The sequence below is a fragment of the Taeniopygia guttata genome, chromosome 17 (genome assembly GCF_048771995.1).
Source record: "Taeniopygia guttata chromosome 17, bTaeGut7.mat, whole genome shotgun sequence".
Classification (NCBI taxonomy): Eukaryota; Metazoa; Chordata; class Aves; order Passeriformes; family Estrildidae; genus Taeniopygia; species Taeniopygia guttata.
The window spans coordinates 5430655-5457978 of NC_133042.1; the positions used below are offsets into that span (position 1 = coordinate 5430655).

The following is a 27324-nucleotide window of genomic DNA, read 5'->3' on the forward strand; positions in this document are numbered from 1 at the left end:
GAGTCTGAACATCCCTGACTCATCACCACTATCATCAGCCTTGATCTTGCTGGCTTTGTTTTTCAGAATTCTGTTCTCCCAGGTCCTCACAGTGAGAATCCTTCCCAGTGTCAGTGTCCTTGGTGAGAATTAGCCCAGGAAGAGTCTAGCCTCAAAGAGCACCAATAAACCACAGAGAAAGAGATGGAGACATGGTATCTCTTTATCAGACCTTTATTAGCAGACTGTTCCCTACATGAAGAATCCGAGTTAGATTTGCATTATAACAATTTGTGGTTACAGCTACAAAGATGGTTGTCATTTTGCATTGATTTTTGCATTCTGATATTCATATTCTCATTAGGCCACATTGGTAGGAAGGAGCCACTGCAGAATTTATGACAGGTCTCAGGAAGAGGGGGGTGGGAAAAAAAAAATCATATCACTAATCCATTGTTGGTTAGATTTCCATGTGGCTACTACTGACAGCACTGAAAGTGAAGGCAGAGTCTCACCTGGGAGACTCTCCATGAACCACCAAAATCTGTCAGAGAGAAAGCAGCTGTTTGAGTGCCAGCAAATCCTTCTCCAATTTCTCATACACATCTCCACAGTGTCCCCTTGCATGTGATGAGCACTGGCTCAGCAGCAGGGTCTGCTGATTCAGCCTTGAAGCACAACTGTAGCAGCTCGTGTCCAAGTGCAAGTTTCCTTCCATCTCTCTGGAAATGTGTGTTGTCTTTAGTCCCTGAGATTTCTCTCTTTCCCCCTTACCTAAAAACTCCCCCAGGCGCTCCTAATTAACTGTTGTGACATCCAACATCCACAGACCTTCCACTTCCCAACTTCAGCCATCCACCCAAAGCCTTTCTGCCGTGCACAGAGGCAATTCCAAGCTAAGGCAAGCCTCCCAGTGCACCCTCTGCCCAAGTGTCTGCTCCCTCATCTGCTCCCTTCTCTCCTATGGCTTCTTGCTACAGAATTTCTCTGGGCTGAGGTCCTCCAGCAACAAACCCAGACGTGGGAAAGGCAGTCCAAGCCCCAGAGGGAAGGTACACGAGTGACTTTAGCATCCCTCCCCACGACTCAGCTGCGTGATGTAAAAGAACTAATAGAGAACTTTTTAAAACAGGAGAAATACAAGCACAGTAACAATATTTAAACAAACCTATAAAAATAGTCTGAAATAACTCTGTTCAAATAAATACAAAATAAATACGCTTTAAGCAGTAAAACAGTGGAATGCAATGCTGGTCCATTTTACCCAAAATGAAAAGTTGGGTGAGGATCTCCCAGGCCTCAGAAGCTGGATCCTATTAACTAAAGCAGCCCATAATGCTAACAGAGAAATTTTAAAGCCATCTCTTTCCCTTAGCCTTATGAAAAGCACCCTTTGAAAGGCAAGCAAGCATGTCTTCAGGACTGAAATCTCACCTCTCCCAGTGGCAGCCCCTCTCCCTAACACCCCTTCCCACAGCAGACATTCCTGACTTGGGGCCTCCATCACACCAATGGAAACCTGAACATCCATCTACCAAGAGGTCTAAAGAGATAAGATAGCAGCATAGGCACGGGGTTTGGAAAAGGTTCACGAGCTCTCCTTGGCACCAGGCAGGATGGAATTCAGAGGTCCATGCAACGCTGCGCAGGGGCTCTCATGCCGTGCTGGGAGCACAGCTGCACAGGAGCTGCGAGTTGGTTTGTCTTTGTTCACTAAAGCCATGCATCACAGTGCCGGGCAGCCCAGGGCTCTCCTGCCTTCCCCTTTCCAAGCCCCTGCAGAGAATAAGACAAGCCAATCCCGGCATGCAAAGGATACAGGCATGCAGGCTCTAGTCTGCTGCTTCTGTTAGTAAGTGCATCTTGTTAGTGGGTTTATGAGACACACTTAAATCTATAAAAAATAAATAATCCTAATTCTTCATCAGGCTGGCTTAAGTAACCTTCAGCCTGGCTGGATAAACCCACTGCCCACCAGCCCTCCAAACCAGTATAGATCAAAGTTACATTTCATGTCAATTCTTGGAAGCAGAACATGAATGTTTCCCACCCAAAAGAATATTTGTAAACGTAACAAGCCTGGTGTGGCAGCAGCTCCTACACAAGGTTTGTACAAATTTAAACAATGGGCAGGAAGTTAAACAACTGAATGGAAAAAGCAGCTCTCTGGAAAAAAGAAGCTCTTTCAGCAAGTCAGAAGGTGCTCATCTGTAGCTCTATACAGGCAACACGCTGAGAGCAGGCCTGTAACTCAAATCTTTGCTACTCTGTCATACTGCTGGGAACTGACCTCAGCAACTCCCACCTTAAGATCTCCCAGGAGTTCAGCTCCTGGTCTCCCAAAAGGCCCAACAAAAAGGACCCCGTGATGGTTTATGTGGAGCTCCGAGTAGCAAGATGGCAAAGGACACCAGATCCTCCCCTCCCTCCTCCTTACTGACTCACAATCTGAGATTTCACAGCTTTGCTTAGTCAGCTTAGTGTCGACACATTCACAGAATGAGAGATGGCTTATATGTCTTGGGATTGCATCCCAAGATTTCAGAGTTCCGAGTCCTCAGCATCTCCTGGTCACCGTGAGTCCACGCCCAGAGTCATCTTCAAGTTCTCATACACCACGTAGCTGATGCTCACAGCTGGGATCACCTTCATGAAGTTGGGTGCCAGACCCCGGTAAAGCCCAAACGCTCCCTCTGTCTTCAGAATGTGTTTGAACAGTCCCCTCATGGTCACTTCAGGAGCACCCTCCACTGAAGCTGCAACAGGGAAAGCCACGATAAATAATGCAGCCTACGTGGTGAAAGCACTTTTGTTTCCAAGAGCAGTACTGATCCCAGAGCAAAGGTGCTTTACAGGGGACAGCGTTAACTTTTCAGCTATCCATTCTGTGCTGCAAGCATTTTCACAAACTGTTCTGCAGATGCCCTCAGCCCAGAACTGTTGATCTGAGCAAAACAGAACCTTGATTCTGGAGGTCCTTGGCTGCAGAGGTTAAAAGGGCAGCACAAAGTCCACTGTCCCCTTGCAGCATCACAAACAGCCCGTGGCTCAGCTGCGGGGGCCAGCTGAGGCTGTTTTTGCAATGCTTACACTAAAGAACTTTTAGCCTTGCTCAAAAACAAAGGCAGGAGCTCCCACTGTACCAAAAGTTCTCACCTTGGGCCTGCATGCGTGTCCTCACAAGGGCCAAGGGGTAACTGGCAAGCTGCCCACAGGTGCTGGAGATGGTGCCACAGGCCAGCAGAACAAAGACCCCAGGGTCAGCGCTGTTGACAGCGTAGCGTTGCAACCAGGTATTTTTTAGTGTCTGGAAGGAACAAGCCCAAGATCAACAGGAATGAGGCAAGCCAAGGAGTATCACATTTCATGAAATATCTAGAGTAAAGGCTCAGAAAGTTCTAGGCAAGTTCAGCCAAAAGCACAGGGCATCTCAAATCTTTCCGAGCTGCTGCTGCCATAGTGCCTGGGGAAAATCCCTCCTTTAATTTTCTGCTGCAATTTTCTCATGAAGAAAAGTAACAAGCGACCATGCATGATGCTGACTATGGTTTATGAACTAGAATCATCATATTGAATTATCTTTTAAGCCGGTTTTGGGTAAAAACAAAAAACATTTGTGCCCCATAAGGCTGTTGAAGAAAGCTTTGATAAATTACTTAAACTCTTGACGTGACTGATAGGTCTGATAGTGATAGGGCCACACAAGTAGCCCCTACAATAGGCTAACAATAACATAAAACATAATATAATAATTGTTAGGCTTAACATAACAATAGGTTAAAGGCTTCATACCTCATAGACTGCCAGGTCAATACCAGCATATGGAATGATTCCCAACATGTTGGGGATGTAGCCTTTGTAAAAGGCAGCCATTCCTTCCTTTGCAAGGATGTTTTTGGCACAATCCAACATGCCTGAATATTGTCCTGTCTTCCTTAGAGCCATCCGTGTTTTCAGAACCTAGAAGACAAGAATAAATACCATGAAGGCCTATAAAGAATCAGCAAGAGAACAATGTACAGACTAAGTCATACCTAGGAGCACAACTGTCAGGACCACAAAAAGTGTCTTGTGGTGCTTGGTACCAGCTCTGAGAGCTCATTAATTATCACAGTGCTGGTGTTCTGCCCTCATCCTCCCATCCCTGCCCCTACCCACAGGCTGGACTCAGCCTCCTGCCTCACCTCCATGGGGTAGATGCTGCTCTGTGCAATGGCCCCAGCCAGAGAACCAGCCAAGAGCCGCTCGTGGATCCGCAGCATTTCCTGGTCAGTACCGATGAACCGCTTGATCTGCACAAGTCAGAACAGACAGACATTGAGGGCCCGTGACTTATCTCAGCCATCACTTCCCTTTCAGCTTGTCCTTGTGCAAACACAGCTGTCTGTGCCCTCACCTGCTCATAGGCCATGAACTTGATGGCTGACTCGGGTGCAATCTTCAGCACGTTGATGCCATTGCCTCTCCACAGTGACCTGGGGCCACCTTCCCGGATCATCTGCGTGAAGCCGCCGATGATGCACATGTTGTTACTGCGCGAGGCGTGGACCTGCGTGACAGGGACAAGCTGGATTAGTTCCAGTCCCCATTACCACACTGCAACGTTTTTCTGTAATCCAGGGACAAAAGGGCGCTTTTTTATTTACCCAGAGATTTGCCAAGGCTTTAATCCCTTCCAGATAACTTCTACAATGGGAAAGCAAGCTTCTTTTCTTTTTTGCCAAGTCTAGCGTTAACTAATCAATCTAATCAATATCTCCCTCTGGAATGGGAGGAAAGGTTAAATAGGCAACTGTCTAGGCTTTTTCCCATACCTAGCACAGGATCAACTACCCATCAACTTCTCAGCTGGTTCAAGAGCAAGTGCAATGACAAAGCAGGATAAAATCAAAATTTTCCAACTTCTTTCTAATATTGATAATACTGAATATAAGCTCTGCCAACTGACCAGCACATTCACTTCAACTCTCATGGCATCAGGGTCTCCCAAAGGAATACAGGATTTTAACCTGTTTCACCAAAACTCAAGTTTTCCATAAAACTGTCTTACTACTGACAATTTTGGCATGTCTACCTCCAAAAAGATTCTCTGTACTTTTTCTAGTCAATGAATAACTTTTTAATATGACTTTGATCACTCAAATAATTTAAAATGCTTTTTAAAATAGTAATAAAAGAGCAACAAGATTACCATTGGCCAGAGTGCTGTACTGTGTTGATGAACATTATTATCGCCCAGATAACCATAAATATTAAAGGAATCTGCTCAGGTATTTAAATAAACTGGAATTGCTCCATCATACCTGCATGAGCACTTTCAAACGGTCCAAGGGAGCTGTGCAGGTTCTGGACACAGCACCTGCACCTCCACCTGCAACCAGATGTCTCCACCACATCCCTGTCTGCCTCTCTTCCACTGTGAACTCATCAGGGACAGTCAAATTCTCTCCCACATCAAAGATCTGCAAAAAGAGAAGGTGTTGACAAATGCTTCATCAGCCAGTGATCTTGCTACAGTTTTACTGCTCTTATTAGCACCAGGTGCTGAAGTACAGGCTATGCTTGCTCCAAGCCAGCAGCTTATCTACAGCCACTAACTGCTGTGCCTGGCCACAGGAGCTGCCACTGCTAGAACCTGTCACAGGGGAAACTGAGTTCTGATTTCAAGATTTCTCTCCAAGATTCTGGCAACTGCTGAACGTTTGTCTACATCAAAATACTGCAGGTATTTAGGAACAAACTGACCCACTGCAGGCAGCTGCATGGCAAAAAAGGACCCTTTCAGAACCTTCCAAGCTCATAGCCTGTTAAATCTCATTACTGTTCACGTACAGATAACTCCAGGAAGGATGGCTGCCTGTGGAATCAGATTCTAGCTTTAACAGGTCCTGAACCAGCTGGGGCTGGCCACTGGCAGGAACTCCTGGAGGTGCACACCAAGAGGACACCCTCAGCTCCCTGCAGTACTGCAGTCGTCATCACCTGTGCCAGCAGCTGTGACAGTGATATGTGGCAAGATTACAGCAGAGGACAGGAAGCAATTGAGCTTCAAGGGCTACAGGGAAGCTGTGAACCATGAAGAGAAAGATAAGGACTGCTGATAGCAGCTCCTGGGGGTCAGGACTTGGACCAAGAAGCTGGGCAAAGACTGAGACCTGTTGCACAACAGCTATTTCTTACCGTAGAGTGCTTCCAATACAGGATGATTTCAGGAATGTTCTCCACAGGATGCAGCAGATGATAGTCTCTCCACTCATTCCAATCAATTGTCATTGTCCCATTTTTATCCATGCTAAAAAGATTGATCATCAGGTGAGTACAGACTCCCACTGGGTGACAAACTCCTCCTCCCCTTCCCTTTGATTACCCAGGCCTACACCAAAAAGAGCTTTGCAAAGCAGCTACTGAAAGACTTCTAAAGAGACACAAGACAAAGCTAGGAAACCTTCTGTTCACCAAACAATGCTGAGGTAGAAGTGGGCTCTCTCTTTCCTCCCCTCTCTCTCTCCCTTCTGAACAGCCTGCAACAGTATTTGCAATCCCTCCTACCAAATTCAGGGACATAACTGACACTGAAGGGAAAATAATACTTACTAGGTGACAGGACCCCAGAAGTGTCCCGTCCTTATTCTGACACACAGGCAAACAGACAGAGGGAAGGTAGCAGAGGAAAAAAAAGAGGAAAAAAACAGCACAAATAAGTGGTTGTTAACATGTTAGTGGCACATGCATAAAGCACTCAGCATTTCCAAAGAGCTACTGCACAGCCCCTCTCCACAGCAGCAAGCTCAGGGCAGCAGGACAGGCAGACAGGGATGCAAATCAGCTTAGGTGCAAGCACTTCCCCTCAACAGGTTAGGGAGAGACTCTGACAGTAAGTCTCAATAAAGCATTATGATTTTATAATTGTATGTCAATTCACAGGGAAAAATCAAAATGGAAAGTAATAGGAAAAAAGGGAGGAACCAAAGTCTCTGGAAAATGCATACAGGGGAAAAAGAATGGGTTTCATGTCCCTGTATTTCTTTCTAGCTCCCTCGATACAAAACTGAAAAACCAGTGGAATCTTCACCTCTTCAGTATTTTCTCAGCCTGCTGTTCAGAGATCTTGACTCCCAGGTCCCGGAGAGACTGGACAATCTCCTGGGCATCGATGCGGCCTGCAAAGATAAGCCAGTGAGCTCAGGGTACATATTACAGGCTAACACATGCACCAGCCCACCCTGAGCATGAGAAAGGTGTTTACCATCATTCTTTTTATCCAAACTCTTGAAAACCAGTCTCAGCTTCTTTTCATGGTCTTGGAGATAGTGAACAAATTCCTCAAAATCCAGCTGTCCATCCAGGTCTTTGTCTCCAGCCTTCACAATTTTCTGTTCAGAAAACAGCCAAGAACTGTCAGTTCCTTTGTTCACTCAGACAGATCTACCTCTCCTTCTACCGTATTTAAAAAACATTTTCCACGCAACTGTGACTTTTTCTCCAAAAAGTAGCTGACAGAACTGTAATTCTTCTAAGAGAGTTGATCGACACAGTGGCGTAGCAAAATCACCTGATCCCAACTGTCTCCCAAAGTCCATTACACAGATGGAATGCCTCATGGTTTTAGACACATGACACTAGCATAATATCCCTGATAATCTCAGGACTGGACCTTGATTACCACCTTGCAAAGTCCTTGTGGAGGTTCTAGAACTAAGTATGAGTCAACAGATCTGCATAAAAAGTGGATCACAAAACTTGAGGTTATAAAAACAACTGAACAGGAGAAGGAATTTCGTGCCTACTACAATCCTTAGAGAAGCAAGCTCCCTCTGGCAGTAACTAACTCCAGCCAGCACAATCCTGTCCAGCTCTAGTGAACACAGCCAAAGATAAAAACCTTTGTGAACTGGTTTAGGCACCCTGAAGCTACGTGCTTTAATTACACAAGTTTCTATGAGATCTGCAAAGAGCAAGAATAGGTTCTTAGTAGGACAAAGCTAAAATCAAGATTAAAATGTGCCAGACATCTAGGACAAGGTAAATGACTAATTAACTCACTGCAACTGCAACTCACTGAGGCAATAGCCCATGGACTGTCCTCTCTAAGGGCACATGGCTGCATGCTGACAGCTGAGGTGATCTCCAGACTGCAAGAATGTGGCTCAGGGAGTTCCTATCCCCCTTCTGATTCAGTCACTTGCCTTTGACAGCCTTTAAGTTTTTTCCAACATCAATGAGCAACACTCAATGAAGTGTGATTCAGTCTAGTGCATCACCCAAAGCTTTGTTTTAATTCTTGTAACATTTATGTTAACATCAGATGGGTTGCTAAAGAAACTCTGAGCTGAGATGAAACACTGGGTTAACCCTCTGTTCACCAGTATTTTGCTCAATATTTAGGCTTCAAAGTGTTAGGCAAGCCTAAACTCACTGTGATATATCCTCAGTCTATGACCACCAGTCCCCTTCATAAGCCATGCCTTTGTTTCAATGTCATTTTAAATTACTTCAGTACTAAATAATTCATTATTGAAACGTTCTCTCTCACCCACCAAGTCCTGTCTCTTTAGCCCTAATGCTATGAGGATTATTCCTAATCACTTAATGAACCTTAAATAAGAAAGTGCTGTCCCAGCAGCCCTGACCTCCAAGGTATGCCCAGTATTCCTAACCTGCCATTTGTCATATGACCGTTGCGAAGTTCAGATACGACCTCACATTCAACTTGTGGGTTAAATATAGACCAACACCCCTCTCCTGTCAGCACATGGGCTTGAACAGCTGAATCAGGGCTTCCCTCTCCCTGGCAACCCCCAACCAGTTGACAGGCATTAATAATTTGGAGGCACTGTAAGAGAGATGTGACTGTGCAATTGCTCCCTCTCTCTCAGCTGCAGAAATGCAGCCCGAGTGATCAGAGACCGCAGGCCATAAAAGCTTTGCCCTGTTCACCTTCCTCCCCCACAATCACAGCACAAAAACGCCGCCTGCCTGACAGTAACCCACAGCACACATGTGAGGGGTGAGAAAGCCAAGCTCCCAGCATCTTCTCTGGAGGTGTGAACAAGTATCTGCCTGCACTTCTTCACTTCCAAGAGCAAATGTGAAATCTGGCCATTAACAGCTATTCTGGCTGCAGAAGTTCCTGTGACAGTCCTGAAGGCTGTGACACTTTCAGTCACAGCCCCTGCAGCACACTGTGGGAACCCACACACCTCCAGCCTGCTGTTCATGTCCCTGCTTGGCCGATCAATAATCAGCTCTCTGGGCTCTTGACAGCCTGATCATGAAAAAAAAAAAGTAGCAGCAAGCTGAAAGCCGGAGCAGTGACACATCAGGATGGAGAACTCCATGGATTTAGTGCATGTCTCTTCCACAGCAAAGCAAAAGGTTCTTGCATAAGCTTCCCCAGCTCAGCCCACCCACCTCTGGCTGAGTCACTCGCACTGAGCTGCTCTCCTGCTCACAGCACAAACCTGCTCGCCTTCACCAGCTTCAGCTGACTCTACATTACAGCCCTGCTGTCAGAAGGCATGTGGGAAGGATGTAAGGAGGAGGAAGAGGATGTGAAATGCTGTATCTGAACAGACCTATAGAAACAGAAGGCTCCATAGTTTGGAAAACCCATTTTTTCTAGTTAACTCACATCAACTGGTTTAACAGTCTTATAGCCACCGAGACCTCACCCAATTCAAAACGAATCAAAAAGAAAAGAGTTCACTCCACATCGGTTCAGCAATCTCTGCCAAGGAGCACGAGAAGCATTTCCATGCTTCACTCAGTTATTACAACACAGCCATCAAGAACTTCTCCCCCTCTCAAGACAGCCACTAAGTGTATCAGACACCACCTCCATCACCCCCTCCCTCCCTTCCATTCCTCTCTCAGGGCCATACCTGCTTCCACTGGCGGTAGGTAGAGAATTCCTGGGAAGGAATGAGGAGGCTGAGTCGGAAGATGGATTTGAGTTCAGCCGGCAGCCCCTTCGACTCAAAGTACTCAAACTCCGCCTGCCTCTCCCCGAACACCGGCACGTACAGACAGAGGCAGAGCATCTTTCTGAGCCCAAGACTCAGCTCACTCCGACCGGCAAGGAAGGGAAGTAAAACTGAGTGATTCCCCTGAGCTAATTTCAGCACCTAGTGGAAAGGAAATGCCAACAAGTCTCATGACACACGCCTGCGAGCGAGCCTGGCTCCGGCGGATTGGCTGCACAAGCCCTGCCCTTCTACTTAAAAGGGAAGCCGGGGCTGCTCAGTCCCACCCAGCGGGTAGGGAGGAGACACGTGAGGTGCCCCATTGCCCAACACCTGGTTCCCATTAAACCCGGGCACCTTTACATCCTTACATCACAGCGCTGCCAGTTAACTCCTCCTGTGGCTCTCTGACCCACGGCGCTTTGGCAAGGGGCCAGGACACTCGCTTGCTCTGCCCTACATCCCATCAGTTCTCTTCTGATCCTGTTCTCACCTCTGTGGGGATTTATTCAGGGGGACCAGCCTTGATTTCCCATCATGCAACATAGGAGGACTATCACCATCTTCCCCCAAAAAAATTTTCTTTTAAGTGTTAAGAACAGGATGCCAGCCACTTACTGTTTTAATACACATTTAGGATAGCCAGGTTAAGCAAAAGTGTTCCACTTTTACAAGGTTATTTTGCTATGCCAGAGTTGACTGGCTTTGGTTGTGAGTTCTCCCTAAACCACTTTTGCCAGCTAAGAGCAGACAACCCCTGCACACACAGATCTCTCCCCTCTGTAGCACTCCAGTTACCAACACAGCAGCAATAAAGCCTGTGGAGGTTTGTCATTGAGCCAAATACCGAGAAAATCACCCAAATCAAGGGCAGGCTTCAAAATAGCCCCAGCTGCTTCTAAGCCTCCTAGCTAAGCATCCACACAGCAGTTACACCAGCTTAATATTTTTCATCCTCTTCTGATTCCAATTAAACATTGCAGTCAGTTGTGTGCTACAAGAAGTATCCCGGACAGAACAACATTTTCCGGTTTCTATGCTTGATAGTTTAACTGCTTTGTAAGCGAGTTCCTGAGCTCTGATTAGGAGCAAGCCAGGCTGGAGGGAGTGTGGCACAAGCAGCATTTAATGCAGGTATAATTACAGCTTTCTGAGCATTTGGTGGAGTTTGTGGCATGGGGTAACACCTAGCTCTCCCAGAGAGTACCAAATGTGCAGCAGGCAACAATGCTGTTCAGGACAGAATCACTGAGTGCTAACATGAATTTTAAATGAAGTTATAGACTTGGTATTAATCAGAGAAGCTATCACACAAGGAAGATGCAAAGCCATAGCCAAGAACCCAAACACTGAAATCCTATCTGCACCAGAAGTAACAAAGTGTTTGCTGAACTGGCTTGAGCCAGCCAGGATAACAGCCTTCCCCACTGCTGCGGACACAGCAACATTTTCTAGTGTTTGCTGTGTTTGAACAGCCTGCCTGACAGAGCAAAGTCCAACCAGCACTCCCCTGCTTAGGCCGCCTGTACATCTTTATCGTGGTATTTTGTTCTCTAAAGCAAAGCCAAGGTCTGTAATGAGCTGTTCATGGAACTGCATGTCAATCACACAAACTGGGAATATTTAATCTGTGGCTTAATTTCAAGGATTTTTTTTTTTTTTTTAATCTCAGTGGATCACAACCCAGAGCAACTCAGTACCCTTGGGATTTGTGACCTACAATGGTGTCCTCTGCCCTTCCTGGGGCACCTCACCTAGCATGGCACCGTGGCCAGGTTACCTAACTAGGCTTAACCTACTCCCTGCTGACGTCTCTCTGCGTGAAAACAGGATCTTCTCAGGGACTCCAGATCCTCTTAAAGATCAGCTGCAGCAGCTCACTGCATGCATGCCCACAGCACACCCCAGCCTTCCCACCAAGTCAGTCTCACTGCAAGCAGCACCCTAAGGATACCTACACCCACTGCCCAACACCAAACGCCACCACCGAGGGGAGCAGAGGGGTACCCCCAACAACAGGTAGTAAGTGAACAAATCTAACTCAGATTTGCTCCACAAAGCCTTAAGATCCTCCGTAGTCCTTCCCACGAGTTGCCAAGCATCACTATTATAGCTGCTTGGCAGCTCAGTTGCTATGCCAACATGATGCAGATTTTCCTAAGAAACTCTGTTTGGACTTGGCAGCTAGAGACAAAAGGCAAAAATCGGCACATTTTAGGAAAAAAAGCCTTACTACCTACGTCAGAGGAAAGGAGAAAGCTAATGAAGTAAAAGCTGATTTTAAGCAGGGTATTAATTACAGAACAGTGAGCTAAGAAGGAGACAGATTACAAATGAAGTTTATACCAGCAATTCAGGTTATAATGACAAAGGGAACTTAAACAAGCATTAAGAAGTTTGTGTATTTCAGCTTTAAAAATCCTAGTAAAGCTGGAAATGCTCAAGAGCCAGGCAGCTCTCCAAGGCTGCAGGGGTCAGTGCTGCTGGGACACTGGTGTGGGGTCACTGGCCACATCTCGGCACACACAGAGTCAGTCCCACTGCCACAGCCCTTCAGGCTCCAGCTACAGACAGTACATCCCTCATTAGCACTGTCTATTCCTGATCAAACCAAGGACAGGGCACAGAGCTCAAATGAAGGCACTCCTCCCTGGTATTTCCATCCACCAATTCCAACACTGAAATGACACATTTATGGGCCATGTGGAGCCAGCCTGCTAATACCCTCTATGGTTTCCTTGATGACAAGAAAAGTGAGCCATGAAGGAAGGCAAAATCAGCTCTTTCTCGCTTTAGCAAACTAATTTTCATTTTATTTATAGGATTTGGTTATTTTAAATGCTGCATGAGTTACCAGTTTCCATACCCTACCGTCTCTGCTAACCTTTCCAAGTTATTTGTACACTTCTAGGCATTTGTTTCATCACTGGTTTACTACATCACCTCCAGAATGTACCTCCCAAGGGACGGAAAGATGCAGCCATACAAGGAGCAGGAAAGTATGCTGTTTAATTTTGAATTTACTTCGCTAAAAAAAAAAAGGCTCTAAAAATATCAAGTACCAGCAAGCGTCACAGTCACGTAACATCCTCCTTCAGAGGCAAAACAGCTTTCTGGGCTCCAACCTTATTGCTAGAAGGTTTCACTGGGTTCTGCTGACTTGGTCTTTTCTAATTTCTGGAAACTAGCTTATAATTAATTGGACAGTACAGAAAGTACTCACAAAGCACAGAGAGTGTCCAGTGTATGAAGGAGGGGAGTTAATGATTTAAGAGACCCCAGCAGAGTAAAGAGCTGCACCCAGCCAAGGCTTTGCCAGGGGAGGGATAAGAGACCAGGCACAGCAGAGAGCACTATGTGGTATTTGACATGCAGGTAACCAGGGAAGGTGACCTGTTCCACCGACAACACAGGGATCCAAAGTTACAAGTCCAGATGGTGACATCAGGGGCAGATCGTGCCTGTTTCCTGTGTACACAGATCCAGGGCCAACATAACACATTTGCAATCAGTATTTTCTCCCCATATTTGCAAAAACAGCCTCATGTTGGAACAGCTTTGAACAGGCAAACATCTGAGGAGGAACAGAGCAATGGCAAGTTAAGATTGAAGAACCAGGGCCAGGAAGCCCCTCCAGTCAAGTTTATGGAAACACATAAATTCCTTACAGAAACCCCCATACCAGGTGTGATATTTTGTGCGGTTTTAGAAGAGAAGTATTAACAGGTGTTTCTACAAAATGAAGTGGCCCACCAATCAAGAGACTGCTCCCAAGGTTACAGCCAGCCAGTGGCAGAGAACAAAAGCCCCCACATTTTCTATTAACATGAAATAACACTATTTCCTTACAGTGGTTTATTATCTATCCCTAAGGCTGTACGAGACTTTTCCCAACACTTCTCCTTCAGACAGGTAATTGGAACACTGATATCTGATCAAGCACAAACAAGTCATTGCATCTTAACAAGTTACTGTCCATCAGCTGAGCCATGGGCTGGATAAAGCATAAGCCAGCCTGAACTGCAAGGTGAAACATATCTGCATAATCCTCAACAGAAGAGCTTTACACTACATTTTACTTACAATCAGGGCAAGCTAAAATTACACAGCCAAAACCTCCTGGCAGATGAGCAGTTAGTTCCTAAGATGCAATAACTCTATTTTCCCACATCCTTATCCTCTAGGTATTTCTCCATTAGCCAATCCTATATCTGTTCCTATACAGCAGAACTTCCCAGGGTCACATAGGAAAGAGGAGATTGGTATCAGCTTTCAGAGAAAGCTTTATTTCCAGGTGTGAACAGATGGACTCTCGCTGACTGAGAAACCATTGTTCTCTGGAAGACACCAGAGATTTTCAGCCCTATAATTCCAAGGTTTTCGTCACCACTTCCTTCAGTTCTGAGCCTCTGTCCTTCTTCAACCTCTGTGCTCCTGAAAACGCGCATGCTCCTTTTTTGGAAGGGGATGCACAGTGCTAACTGCTAAGGATAGAGATGAAGGCAAAAGTCCCTGCAGATTTCTCAGCCTGATTCAAGCAGGGAGTGGCTTCTGTTCCCCAGAACGTGAAATGCCGTAATGCTTGTTTCCATTCAAAACAACAGCAGAACAGATATTAATCCTCTCTACAATTTAAACATGTTCATCCCTCATTTTAAAGAGAAAGCTCACAGCAACAACCATGCCAAATTCCCTGTAAAATAAACTGGATCCTGAAAGTCACACATCCCTATCACTGCTGCAGCCCTTCAGTATCATCCCCACCTCCCATACTTCACAGGCCTTATGCCCAACTCCTTCCCCCCTAATCCCAGCTCACAGCCTTGGTTTTAAACCACATGTAGTCAGAGCTGACTGCACCATCCTCAGGGGAAACAGACAGCACTTCCCTCCATTAAATAAGCCAGAACTGCAGTCGGCCAGCACTGTGCTGGGAGCTCCGGCACTAAACTGAGCAGCTTTTGTTCACCTTCCCCCAGACAAAGCCTCACCATTTATTCTCTGCCAACTGTGCGCCCCCATCACCTCCCCACTCTCCCACCCCCTGGGAACTTCCCTCCTTCCTAAAATCCTCACGCAGATTTTAGTCTCTCCCTTATGCCACCCGCTCCCCAGGGACAGTCTTTACTCTCTTCCGGGCTCTGCCATTCAAATAATACAACCCGTTACTCATTTGCTCAAAATATGCAAGTTTTACCAAAGGCCTGCCAAATTAGCAGAGACTGACTCCAGAACATTTTAGGATGCATTTGATTCTTTGCTGGTCTGGGGTGCAAGGGTGGGACTCATCACAAACCTGCATTATCATTCCTTGTCCTCTCAGTCATGCTTTTTACAAGTTGCCCAGGAACCCTGGAGGCCCCCATATTCTCCCTTGCCCTTAAACAGCATTTTTCTCCCACACTTTGAACATCATGTTTGGAAGGTTAGATCACCTCCTCTCTTCAGTCACTCCCCTGCCCCCCGCCCCCTTCCTTTCTAGCAAGCACACACGTTAGACCCTGCTCCCTTTTCCTGTTCCTCTCCCCCCTCCCCAAATTCACACACACAGCTACTCACACACGCCACCTGCAATACCCCTTCTCCCAGCAGACCACACACTCCACTGTCATGTGCACCAACCCCTCCTCAGGCCCCTGGATATCCCATTACCTTTGGAAAATGCTCTGCGGGTCCAACCACCAGTAGGATAGTTGGTCTCCTTTCAGTGGGATCAGTCCCTCTGTCCTGTGTCTTCCCCAACACCTTTGGCCCTTTCTCCCCGGGGCCTGGAAGTGGGGTGGTGTTTCTGGCCTCATCCTCTTTTTCATCTGCAGGACCTTGGCATATGGCCCTGGGAAGGAAGCTAGACAGAAAATGCCACAGGGTCTGCAGCATTGCTGCTCCAGCGAGCATCCCAGGCAGGGAAACCCTGAGCGCTCAGGAGCTGCCCGCTGCCAAGGATGATGTGACTGCACTACCAAGCACCCCCAAGACGGAATCGGCACGGCAGCCAGCGGGAGGTTCAACCCAGCGACTCCACCGGCTCAGATTCTTTACAGACCGCTCCTGCAGACGCTTCCTGCCTTTTGAAATTGCTGCTACTGCAGTCGTGCCTGGCCTGACAAGCAGCTCATTGTACCAGAGCCTCAGAAATCTGATGGCAACAGACAAAAGCACAAGCCCCCTGGCACGGAGAAGCCGAGACGCTGCGCTTTGGAGACTGCTTGGCCAGAGAAGCCGAGACGCCGCGCTTTGGAGGAAAGCTAAAGATGAACCTCTCCGAGAGGAGCTTCTCAGAGCTGCCAAGCGAGCCGCGCGTCCCGGCTCATGGCAGGCGAGCAGCGAGGCAGAGCAGCGATGCTGAGCACCCGGGCTGCGTCCCCACTGCAGCAGTGCCCAGCCAATCCCGGCTGCCAGCACTGCGCTGCTCCGGAGCACGGCAGCGCGCACAGCGCCGGGAGCGCGCCCGGGCCGCGGGTCCGCCCGCAGAGGAGCCGAGCGATGCCCCGGCTGCGGCTCTTTGTTAGGGCAGCAGATGGTCCTGCAGGGAGAAGCCGGCTTTGCCCAGCCATGGCCGCATTAACCTCTAAGCGCACTCTCTCTCGCCAGTCTATTACGGTCTCATCCGTGCCTACAATAGCTCTGTGCTGCTGCATTGTGCTCCCAGCACAGCGTTTCCAGCCATTCATCCCTGTGAGAGCTGTGCTCAAACCATCGCTGGTTGGTCGGCTGGCCGAGCTCTGCTGGAGGAGCCCTGAACCAAAGGTAGGATATTAATGAATATAAACACAGGACACAAGATATTGCTTGGATTTCTACAAGAAATGCCACACTTTCCTCTGCTGCCACGGCAGCAGTTGTTCATTGATTAGTGAGCTGTATCAGCCTCCCACCAGAACCCACCCTGGAGGAACCCAGCATTTTCCATTTTACAGTTCATCAACTTCATATTTCCAGATTCTTTGTGTCCACAGAAGGCACTGCATGCCTCGTTTCCAAAGTACTGTGACTCTTCCATAAGTTTGGGGGTTTTAACAGGCAGAAAAAATGAGTACAAACCTACAGCTTCTGTCACCTGGGGCTCTCTACCCAATACAGCACAGCAAGAGCCACAGCAAGCAAAGGACCTCAGTTTTCAGCTTTTAACTTTTGAGAGTGACAGACTGCAGGACATTTCTGGTATACAGATATTAGATGTGAAAATGCGATCCAAAATCTAAAAGGTCTGAGAACCTCAAGCAGCCAAGTTGCACATAAATTTTGAGATGAACATCACTTCTGGGAACTTGCTGTCATTGAATTCCTATAATGAGCCCAAGTAATGGAAAAAGTGAGAGACAAGTACATAGAAGACACCACATTAAAAAAATTCTTCTGCAAATACACCAGAATTACTTAAGAAGAAAAAAATGCTTTTTAATCACAAGGTCTGTGTACAGTATGCAACAAAGTTTTTTATCTTAAAATTTGACACATACCAACAAGTAACCACACATTAAAAAAATTTTTAATTATGGGGCAGCAACTCTGGGGTGAGGGTGTGGGAAAGCCCAGTCCCTCTCTGAGGGATGGCACAGTCTGGTTCTAGTTGGGATGCAGTCAGCAGCTCAGGCACAGGCAGAAAAGACTGAGGAATTCTTGTCATGCCTCCATTACCCTGAGCTGCTGTCAGTCATCCCAGCTACAAGCACAAAAGTTAAACTACTTTCTAACACATAGCGAATCGGATCATTTAAGATGACATTTGGAAGTTTTTAATGCTCTCAAGCCAGACCAACAAAGCAGATTTTCTGAACTGGGCACAGTTCTTCAAAATCAGCTTCTATTAGCCTCAGGCTGTGGTTTCACAAGCAGCTGTGAACTAATCTGAAGCTTACTGCCACTACAAGTCATCTCAGACATCCACTTAAGCCCTGCACTTACCTTGCTCCCATGCTCTTCTGACAACCTCATTAACCCAACCAAAAAACTGCAGAGCTTTCTGCTGGGGTAACCACTTGAGGCTACTCATGGATGGGGTCCAAAAAAGTGTGGAAAGGGCATCTGAGCTGCCTGCTGCAGCAGGCAGGCTGCCCTGCCACTCACACAGCTACAAGTCACCATACAGAAGGCAAAGCACCCAAAGTAGAACTTGAGATTTGTCCTCTGTGGTCACTTAATACTCACAAGGCCCCATTTAACACAGCTGATGTTACCTGACACTGTTACAATTGTTCCCCTGCATTAATGTTAATATTAGTGGAGTGTGCACATCAGGGACCTCCATCTTCCTTTGCTCATGCAGAGATTTCATAAGAAAACACAAGAAATTACATGCCTGGGGTGTAATAAAAGCAGAAACTTAGCAATGCTTCTTTGGCCTCTGTCCTCACTAAAGGAAACCTCAGAGGAACTCTGCCACCACACTAATTCACACAACTCCTTGAGAACAGACAGAAATTTCTAATCATATTTAAGAGGGGAAAAAAGCATTTATTTTACCAAGTGGTTATTTTATTAGGTCAGAATAATAAACCTAGTAACAGCAAGATGATTATAGCTAGAAGCAAGACAACTGCACTCCTACAGGGAATTCGTAGGGAAGTATTACTCTACCAACACCACCATGAGGCCAATCAAAAAAGACGTAATAAATACTATGAGTCCAGCATGAAAGGTGACACAAAGGAACACGAGGAACAAGAATTCACTTTTTCTAGAAATCATGAATGAACACCTAGGCTACAGTGGAACAGCTTTCCCAACCTCAGCTTCATTAGGAAACAGCTATTCCTGCAATTCCAGCTGTTTGCATGATCCAGACCTGGGATTTAAGGCAGAAAAAGCAGGAGGGCTGATCTGAATGCTGGCCCTTGGCCAGCACACCAGTCACTGGGGACAGAAGGCGCCTGTGGCAGCTGGCCTCAGAGCCCTGCACACCAAAATGGGTAGTCATTAGATAGCCTGAGCAGAAGCTGACAATAAAGAACTGTAATCTATCCAAATGAAGACAAAAAGAGAGAGAAAAAAGCAAGAGACTGACATGTTTTGCTCAATTATTTTCCTCAGTACTGCAAGCCGGCAGAGGGAGGTTCTGTGTAAGTCATAAATTAAGGTATCTTGTACACTTTTTAGCCACATCATCACACCTGCTGAGTCTAAAATTCCAGTTTTCAAGCAGACACTTGCCTTTTCCAGGCTGGTATACCTGGCAGAAATGAACTTTTGCTTTAAGATGGTTTGTAGAAGACTTCTGAGTAAATGCACAGCGATTTCCTGTGAACTTGTGAGCCTCACCACCGACAACTTGCTAACATGCAAAAAATGTGAGGGAGGGCTAAAGAGAGGGGGCAGAGGGAAGGGAGCTGTGCTGGGGCAGTGACCCCTCTCCTCCTCCAGCACAGGAAGGCTGCTGGCATCTCTGGTTCCTTAGGTGACCCTGCAGGAATGAGCAGTGACGCATCTCCTTTGGGAGCCTCCTGGAAGCACCCCAAGGAACCCTGCTGCTTACATGTGTGTGCCACCCAGAAATAGCACCCAGCTGGGACGGGCTACCATGACTCTGCCAATTACCTCTTATCTTTTCAAATTTAGTTTCTGAAAGAGGAAAACATTAAGTATGTCACTACTTTGCACTTTTTACAAAGCTGAAGTTAACCCTGCACAGTGCTTCTCACACTGGGAGACATAAAATCTCAACGTCTTGGCCACTGCTGCTTAAATAATTAAACTGTACGTTCAAGTACATTCATATATTAAGGTGACACAGCACAGCTCAGGGAACACTGCAAAGAAACCCAGGTCTTCTCATTGCAGAAACCCTGGCACAAGGAATTAGCCACCAAAGCTGATGTATTCAGGCATCCACAGCCAGTGCCAGAAATACAGAGAGAGCTGGCCAGGGAGGGGGAACACAGAGCCTTTGCTCAGGACTGAGAGTTCCACCAAGGTTATATCATATTATATGAAGAGCAGGGATTAACCAAGAGACAGGGAATCCTTATACTCAGAAATTAGAAAATCAACTTCTTGCTGCACCAGCAAGAAAACAGGTAGTGAGAAAGGATGGCCCTGCAGCAGCCCAGGCCTGCCCCACACAGCTCTCCTCAGGCTAGACAATGTAGGTTCACATTCCAAGCAGCTCTGCCTTTCCAGGCAACTCATGATCTAAAAATTTCAAATATTTCTCTTAGAGAGGAATTCTCCACTGCAAACCACTTTAGCTGCCAGAAGCTTCCCAGCAGCTCATGACTTGGGAGTTGGAAAAACTCCGACATCTCAGCTGCCTTCCCATGAATTATCACAGCTATGCTTCTCCACCCAAGACAAAGACTGGGCCTTCATCAAACTCTGCTCATGTCCCACATTCACAGGGACAAATATAGCAATAGGACATGAACAAGAACAAAGGCTCATTTCCCATTTGCTCCAAGTAGGGCTGTAGGAAAAAGCTCCCTCCCCCTTCTCCTCCTCCCCAGCACTGTATCAGGTTATACTGTGTGCAACCCAGAGCCCAGGGCTGCAGCATCACCATTTTGTAGGGCTCTCAAAGAAAAGACCAAGTCCTTATTATGGCTTTGATGTCTTTTATTAATGCTCACCAACCATTTAAGGGTTCTGCTCAATAGTCAGCTAGATTAAAAATAAAAATTAAGAAAAACAGTAAGTATGCTGAAGTCTGGAGTTTTTTACCCGCTGTTATCTCGGTAATCTGACACCTCCCTTGAAGCTGACTGAAGCAACCAGCAACTGGACAAGAGGAAACGGCCTCAAGCAACACCAGGGGGAGGTTCACGTTAGACATTAGAGCACATTTTTTCACTGAAAGGATTGCAAGGCACTGGCACAGGCTGTCCAGGGAGGTCACCATTCCTGGAGGTGTTCTCAAAACAATCTAGTGCGAGTTTAGTTAATACAGTGGTGTTGCATCAAAGGTTGGACTTCATCTTGGGTCTTTTCCAACATTATCTATTCTAATAATCTGTGCAGATGAGGACAAGGGGATATGTCCACCACTTACCAAGGCATTGAGCACTGGTCACTAAAAAATGCCCCACAGAACACACTGAAAGACCAAAGCACCGCTGCATATTCTACACAGACACAATCGGCTGCTTTGGATGAGTTTTGTTGTTTAATTCCACTCAGGCTGAGGGTCTCCTACAGGCATTCACTTCCCTACAAAGCTCAGAACAGACCCCATCCTGCAGGAAGCAATACTGTGAGGCCACATCAGTGATATGCAGGATGCCCTTCTACTTACACAATGCTGACATTTAAAATTTATATGCTCTAGTCAAAGTTGCACCTACATCTCTCAAAGGTCAGCCAGCAGCCCTTGGTCATTAGCTCTGTGCAAATAGGACAAAGGTCTCTGCTAAATAAACCAGAGAACCATCAGGCTTCTCCAGTTTTCTGCAAGATTAGACAAAAAACAGCTCCAGAAGAATAAACATCCCTCAAGAGTTATACACCTGGTCCTATATGTACATAAAGCAACACTTGTCTAATCTGCAATTGTTTGTTTATACGTAGGGAAAACATGCAGGAGCAAGTTTCTCCTGGGCATATTTGCATCTAAAACCTGCCTCCCAACCTCCCCTCAGAACATGGAGTGGACACACACTGCCCATTTCATGCATTAATCACACTGAGGCAGGGCTGACCACAGACCAGGTCTGGGTAAAGACTTTCACCCAGACAGTCTGTGATTTCCTGCTCCCCAGCACCCTCTCCTCCTGCTGTCCCTGCAAGACCTAGCAGAGTCACATCCTGGGGTGGCTGCAGTGCCAGCCCGTCTCCCTGACATTCCTTGTCCCCAGGCTCTCACTGCAGGGGCTGCTGGCCAAGGCTATTAATAACCACCACTGTGCCCAGAAGTTTCCTTGTGCCAAACCCAAGGCCTGTCTTCTCCAAGTCTTTTCTGCAGCTGTCAAGAACTCGTGTGATTGATTAGAGTGCATTTGCGTCTTCAGCCTAAATCAGAGAAGGCAACAAACCCCAAATTCATACCAACTAACCACTCACCACAGATTTGAAAGTTTTATCTACAGTTAAATCACTGACCTACAGTTCTGCTCTTGCTCAAGTGCATGAGAACAGGGTCTGCATCAAACCACACATCTCATAATTACAAAGAGCAAGAACAGGCCTCCACTCCCTACAGATCCAGCAGATATGATCTGTTTTGTTTATTATTTTAATAAATATTACTCATGAATGTGTGACTTTAATTAACATGTTATTGAAAATGGTTCCACCTTGTATTAAACTGGTTTGGGGTATTCCAAATAGGTAATCCTTTGGGATTAGTAAAGAGATGGGTGGATGAGAAGTTGTTGGCAGCAGAAGGAAGGCTATCAACAGAATATCAAACTGTAACAGTATTTGCCTGATACAACCTTGTGTTGCTCAACCCTTCACAATGAATTACAAAAACCCAGCTAAAAGCTCCATAAGTGTCCCAGCAGGATTCAGGACACATAAACCATGAAAATGTGATCATGCATAAATGTATATATGTTTGGAGATGTATTGTGAAATCTAAATGGGAGCTGGAGAGATATTCCAGTCCAAATTACAGAACAGTATTAGAATTTTGTTCTTTTTATCATAAACTGACTTCTGTAACACAATAAAAACTCAGGTTCTCCAATTCCAGATGGCTGTGAATGGAAAACAGGTGAAAGTATCACACTGGATAAAATCCCTGCTCCTTCTGCCCCTTACAGTTGCTAAGAATTGCAGTAGATTGCACATAGTATAAAACAAAGTATTCAAAAGTGCTGAAGAACAAAACAGTTACAGAAACAGCCTGAGAGGAAGAATTAAGTGACGTCATGACAGAAGATAAAGTATTGATCAAAAACAAGATTAATTTTTTTTACGTTTGCAACTGCTTCAGTAGAAAGAATTTCTCAATCCATCCATGGAGTCACTTGCCAAAGAGCTAACTGATTTATTATCCCAGAATGGCACAGACACAGCTGGAAGAGTCCAGGGACACGCTTAAAATGCAAAGTTGTTCAGAAGAAAAGCCTGACGCAAACAGCACACTGCAGAGTCCAGCTGCAGCAGCACAGCTCTGCTTCTCCAGTACATGGGAAAAGTAAAAAACAGACCTTGGGAGGAAGTTTGGACAGCCAGGACCTGAAGATCAAAGAGGAGATACGGGGCTAAGGAAGAAGTGATGAAAGTAGATTTCAGCAGCCTGGGAGCTGATTTAGTTTTCCATGGGGAAGCTAATACCAAGGGAGCAATCACAGTCAAATATATTAACTTAGGAGGGGAGAGTATCACAAGACCAAGGAGGACATCACTGTTAGGGTAGAGGCAAAGAGGACATTTGGGACTGAAAAGAGACAAGGGTTATGTTTACTCCTAAAGTGAACTAGTCCAGCAGAAGATGCTGAGCACTACTACAGAAGAGGCAGCTGCAGACAAAGTTCACCACTTCAGTCTGTCTCTAGGCAGCTGGGATTAATTCCACCAGTTCAGACTGTCTGGAACTTCAGCAGCAGAGATGAAGTTTTGGAATGGCACTCCAGCCCTGCAGTTAATCAGGATCAGTAGGAAAACAGTTATATTAGCAAACACACAAATATTACCATCACACATTCTTTCAGCAATAGGACATCTCCAGATACAAAGTAGGAAACAGTTCTGTTTCAGCATATTTCCATTAAGTGCATATTTCAAGTTCCATAGGTCTATATAAAGTCAGAAAGCAACAGCAACAGGACATTGACCATCCCAGAGGTAGATGAAATTCAGCAATAAAAGACTATCCCTTCACACAGTAGAACAAGAAAGGCTTTTAAAAAAATTCTTCACATGGTTATCATTTTACTGCCCAAGCAGAGTGAAGTATGTGGATTGCTTCATGCTGACCAGTGCAAACAAGCATTTCGTTACAAGGCTCACTGGCTTGGCACACTGTTATTCGTCAATTGGTTTAAAGATAACAGCATGGGGAAAAAAAAAAAGCAAGCATCGTTTACATAAGCAAATTCCACCTCAAAGGACATCTGAGTGCAAGCCCTTCTCTCCCCCACCACAGAAGGCCACCTCTAAAAGAGAAAGCAGCAATTTTCCAAGAATGCCACAAAGGGTTTTATCTCAGCAAGCACTCTCAGGCACTGAAGGAGCCAAAATATTGCTCATTTTCAAGTTCAGCCCAAAAGTTATTGTTACCACAAGGACTTTTAGCCTACTGACGCAGGGAGATTAGCAGCTCGCAGCTAAGATTGGTGATAACCTCACTTTACAAGCCCAATGTTTTCTCCATCTGCTCCCAAATATTAGAAGGCAACTCCCATATCAAATGTACTGCTGCATGGAAGGAAAAATAAAGTGCACCACAGGCACCAAGTAATTAACTAATCACAAGCAATCCATGTGATTTATGCCTAAATTGGTCTCCAAATAGCATGCTCAATAAATCAGAAAGGTTTTCTATCTTGACACTTAAGCACTTTCCTTGAGCGTGACCTCACATTAGTTAGGCATTGAGGTGCCATAATTAGCTAAGGATGGAGCAGAAAAAGGACTGACTTATTAATAGAACTGCCTTGGAAACAGGAAGTTTATTTGATTTGCCTAAAAATTGCTTGACACGGAAGTTGGCTAGCCAGCTGAGGGCTGTTCCCACATTTTTAACTGGAACTTGAGAGTTTTGAACTCTGCATCCTCACTCTCAATGGTTTTTACCCTGCTAAAGGGGATGCTCTACTATACCAATGCTTTGCAAATTATAGAATATTTTGAGTTGGGAAAGGATCTTAGAGAGCACTCGTTTCCAAGCCCCTGCCACTAAATCAAGTTCCTCAGTGCCCCTTCCAGCCTGGCCTTGAACACTTCCAGGGATGGGGGGCAGCCACATCTTCTCTGGGCACGCTATGCCAGCATTTCACACCCCTCACACTATTGATGTGGAAGAGGAGTCAGAGGAAGGAAAGGGCTGAGGAACAATACTGACAGACAAAGGCTTCAGCAGAAAGACAGGATTGTTAAGCAGCATCCAGCCAGCGCTTCCCTCCGGCAGCGAGCTCCAGTCCCGCAGAACCGTTCCTCTGTGCCGCTCCCGCGGCGCGCCAAGCAAAGAAACTCTCTGCTGGGAAGTAAAAATGCAGTTTGTTTTAAGGTGCTTCCTCCTGGGCTAGAGAATGTCAGGCTGGATTGCATTGCATGCCAAAAGAAGGAACGCAAACAGAGGCAGGCATGCAGGTGTAAGCACAGAACATTCTGGGTCACGGGGGACTTTTGCCAGAGGTGAAGAATTGTGCCCCAGAGGTGGCAGCAGGTCAGTGTCACAGGGCGTGCACAGGTGACTTGTGGTACAATCAGACTGACATACCCAAATGCACCCAGCAGAAAACCCCCATGGCACTCGTGTTTTTTCTAGAAACAGCATAACTAAACTACTCACAAGATCACACTGCTGTGGAATTCTCGTATCTTACAGCAGCTAGGAAGATGCCAACCAAAAAGAAATGTCAGAAGTTACGATGTTAAGATTCAAAGTTAGAAAGGAACTAGACACTCTGAAAAGGACTTTGCAATTAAGCACTCAAAGTGGGGCACCACTCCCAGAACAGGGAGAGAATAGGAGCTGTCACTTGAATTAAATATCTTTTCAGTGACTCAGAAGTTATTCTTAAACTCTTCTTCCTTCCTGTAGGACTCAGGCACTCTGTGGTGGCACATCCCTGGCTGCACCCATGTGTTTATCTCCTATCTTCACATGATGCTCAGTTTTTTTATGGCCCTGCACATAAAATACAAGCGACTAGGCAGGGGAAAACTGTGCAGCACTGAGGACAAGCCACATAGACATGTAAATTACATTAATCACAGTTAAATAGAGCAGCATCACGCTGAACCTTGGAGCCGTCCGTGTACAGCATCACGGAGCGGTGTGAGTACAAAAGGCTCCCAGAAAAAGAAAGCCAGAGCCGCATGTTTTATACGCTCCACGTTCAAACTGTGCAGTACAGCAGCCTCCCTACGTTTTAAGGTATTTGCAAACCCATAAAATAAACAAGTTTGGCATAAGCTGTCCTGGGAAACATGAGTAACAACACGCTGCCAGACTCATATGAGGAACACAGTGATGGAATGAAACCTGCACAGTTACCCTGACTGCAGGAATCGCTTCCAAAGGACCTTCCACTAGTGTAAGTCAGCGTGCAAGCTGCCCTGTCCTGAGTCCTGGAGAAACACAATTTCCTTTATGTTTTTTCCTGCCCAAACACTAAGGTTTTAGTCTTATTAACTACGGACAGTTAACACGGCAGATGCTAATTGCTCCGGGTCTAGTGAGGAAGCCAGCAGGGTGGCTTTGAGGCAGGGACCCTTGGGGAGCAGAGCGAGCAGCCTTGTGGCAGCGCAGCCCCGCTCTCCTCGGGGCTCAGGACGCTGCGGGCCCGCAGGTGCTGCCATGGTGCCACCGCTGCCCCGGCGAGACACAGCTGGAAGGTCTCCAGAGTCCACGTCCCGCTCCCGAGACGCGCAGGGAGAGGCTCCGGAGCGGATACGGGACGAGGGGAGCGGCCAAACCCTCCCTCAGGCCCGGACCGCGGGACCGCTCCGCCCCGCCGGGCCGGATCCCACCGCCCGCGCCGCTCACCCGCAGGTCCAGCTCGGTGCGGTGCAGCCCGAGGCGGCCCAGCCCCACGGCCAGATCGTGGATGCAGAGCGCGCCGTCGCGATTCACGTCGAGCTTCTGGAACAAGGCGCGGAGACGCCGGTCCTGCTCGGAGGCCTCGCAGACCGACCGTCCGCAGGACCCCGCGTTCCCCCCGCCGCTGCCGCTCTCCACCGCAGATCCGTGCGGGGACCCGCATGGGCAGAGAACGCCGCTGACCACCGGGGAGGCGAGAGAGCGCCGCGCCCCCGGCATGGCCGCGCCGGCACCGACCGCCCCTCACGCCCGCGGCACCGGCAAATGGCGCCGCTTCCGCCTTCGCGCCACGCGCCGCCAGCGACACGTGACGCCCCGCGCCGGCCAATCACAGCGAGCGACACGCCCTGGGACACGCCCCGCGGCGCCCACCCGCAGCGGCGGGTCGTGACGTCAGAGGGGACGCCCCCGTCCGCACCAATGGGAAGGGAGCGCCGCGGTGTCCGGGGTGATGCACAGGGAGCGAGGCGGCGCGCGGGCCGGGCCGCGATTGGCTGCAGCCCGCGGGAAGGCGGTGACGAGCAGAGCGCGGCCAATCAGAGCCGGAGGCGCCGGGCAGTTTGAGCTGGACGGACGGCGCGCGCACCCGGTAGGCTGGGAAGCAGTGCGCGCTCTAGGTGATGGACAGCAGAAGCACCCAATGGGATCGCAGCGAGGAAATGCACGGGCGGGCCCAACCCCTCGCCGGCCCCACGCAGGCCCAGTGCCCTGAGACCAGCGGCGGGGCGGGGCCGCCTCCTG

The 27324-nt window shown here is 47.3% G+C and overlaps 1 protein-coding gene across 9 annotated transcripts; it reads right to left on the reverse strand.

Moving 5' to 3' along the window:
• Nucleotides 1–197: 197 nt before the first annotated feature.
• Nucleotides 198–26873, reverse strand: SLC25A25 (solute carrier family 25 member 25). 9 transcript variants are annotated; one of them, XM_072936865.1, is made up of 12 exons: nt 26530–26873; nt 24880–25011; nt 7226–7352; nt 7052–7139; nt 6574–6609; nt 6160–6271; nt 5283–5441; nt 4376–4528; nt 4164–4271; nt 3772–3939; nt 3136–3286; nt 198–2735 (listed from the first exon to the last, which is right to left on the reverse strand). In XM_072936865.1, exons 1-12 carry the CDS (start codon nt 26800–26802, stop codon nt 2551–2553), a joined length of 1692 nt encoding a protein of 563 aa, XP_072792966.1. In that variant the 5' UTR covers nt 26803–26873; the 3' UTR covers nt 198–2550. The 9 variants fall into 9 exon arrangements, with proteins under 9 accessions (XP_072792966.1, XP_072792965.1, XP_072792967.1 ...); XM_072936864.1 differs by having other exon boundaries at nt 24880–25014; XM_072936866.1 differs by lacking the exon at nt 6574–6609 and having other exon boundaries at nt 24880–25014; nt 26530–26872.
• Nucleotides 26874–27324: the final 451 nt, after the last annotated feature.

Coding starts and splice junctions, on each gene's coding strand:
- SLC25A25 (XM_072936864.1), bottom strand. CDS start 26,802: ATGCCGGGGGCGCGGCGCTCTCTCGCCTCCCCGGTGGTCAGCGGCGTT. Junction 7,140..7,225: donor TTTGGATAAAAAGAATGATG/GTAAACACCTTT, acceptor TTATCTTTGCAG/GCCGCATCGATGCCCAGGAG. Junction 5,442..6,159: donor TGTATTGGAAGCACTCTACG/GTAAGAAATAGC, acceptor CTCTTTTTGCAG/ATCTTTGATGTGGGAGAGAA.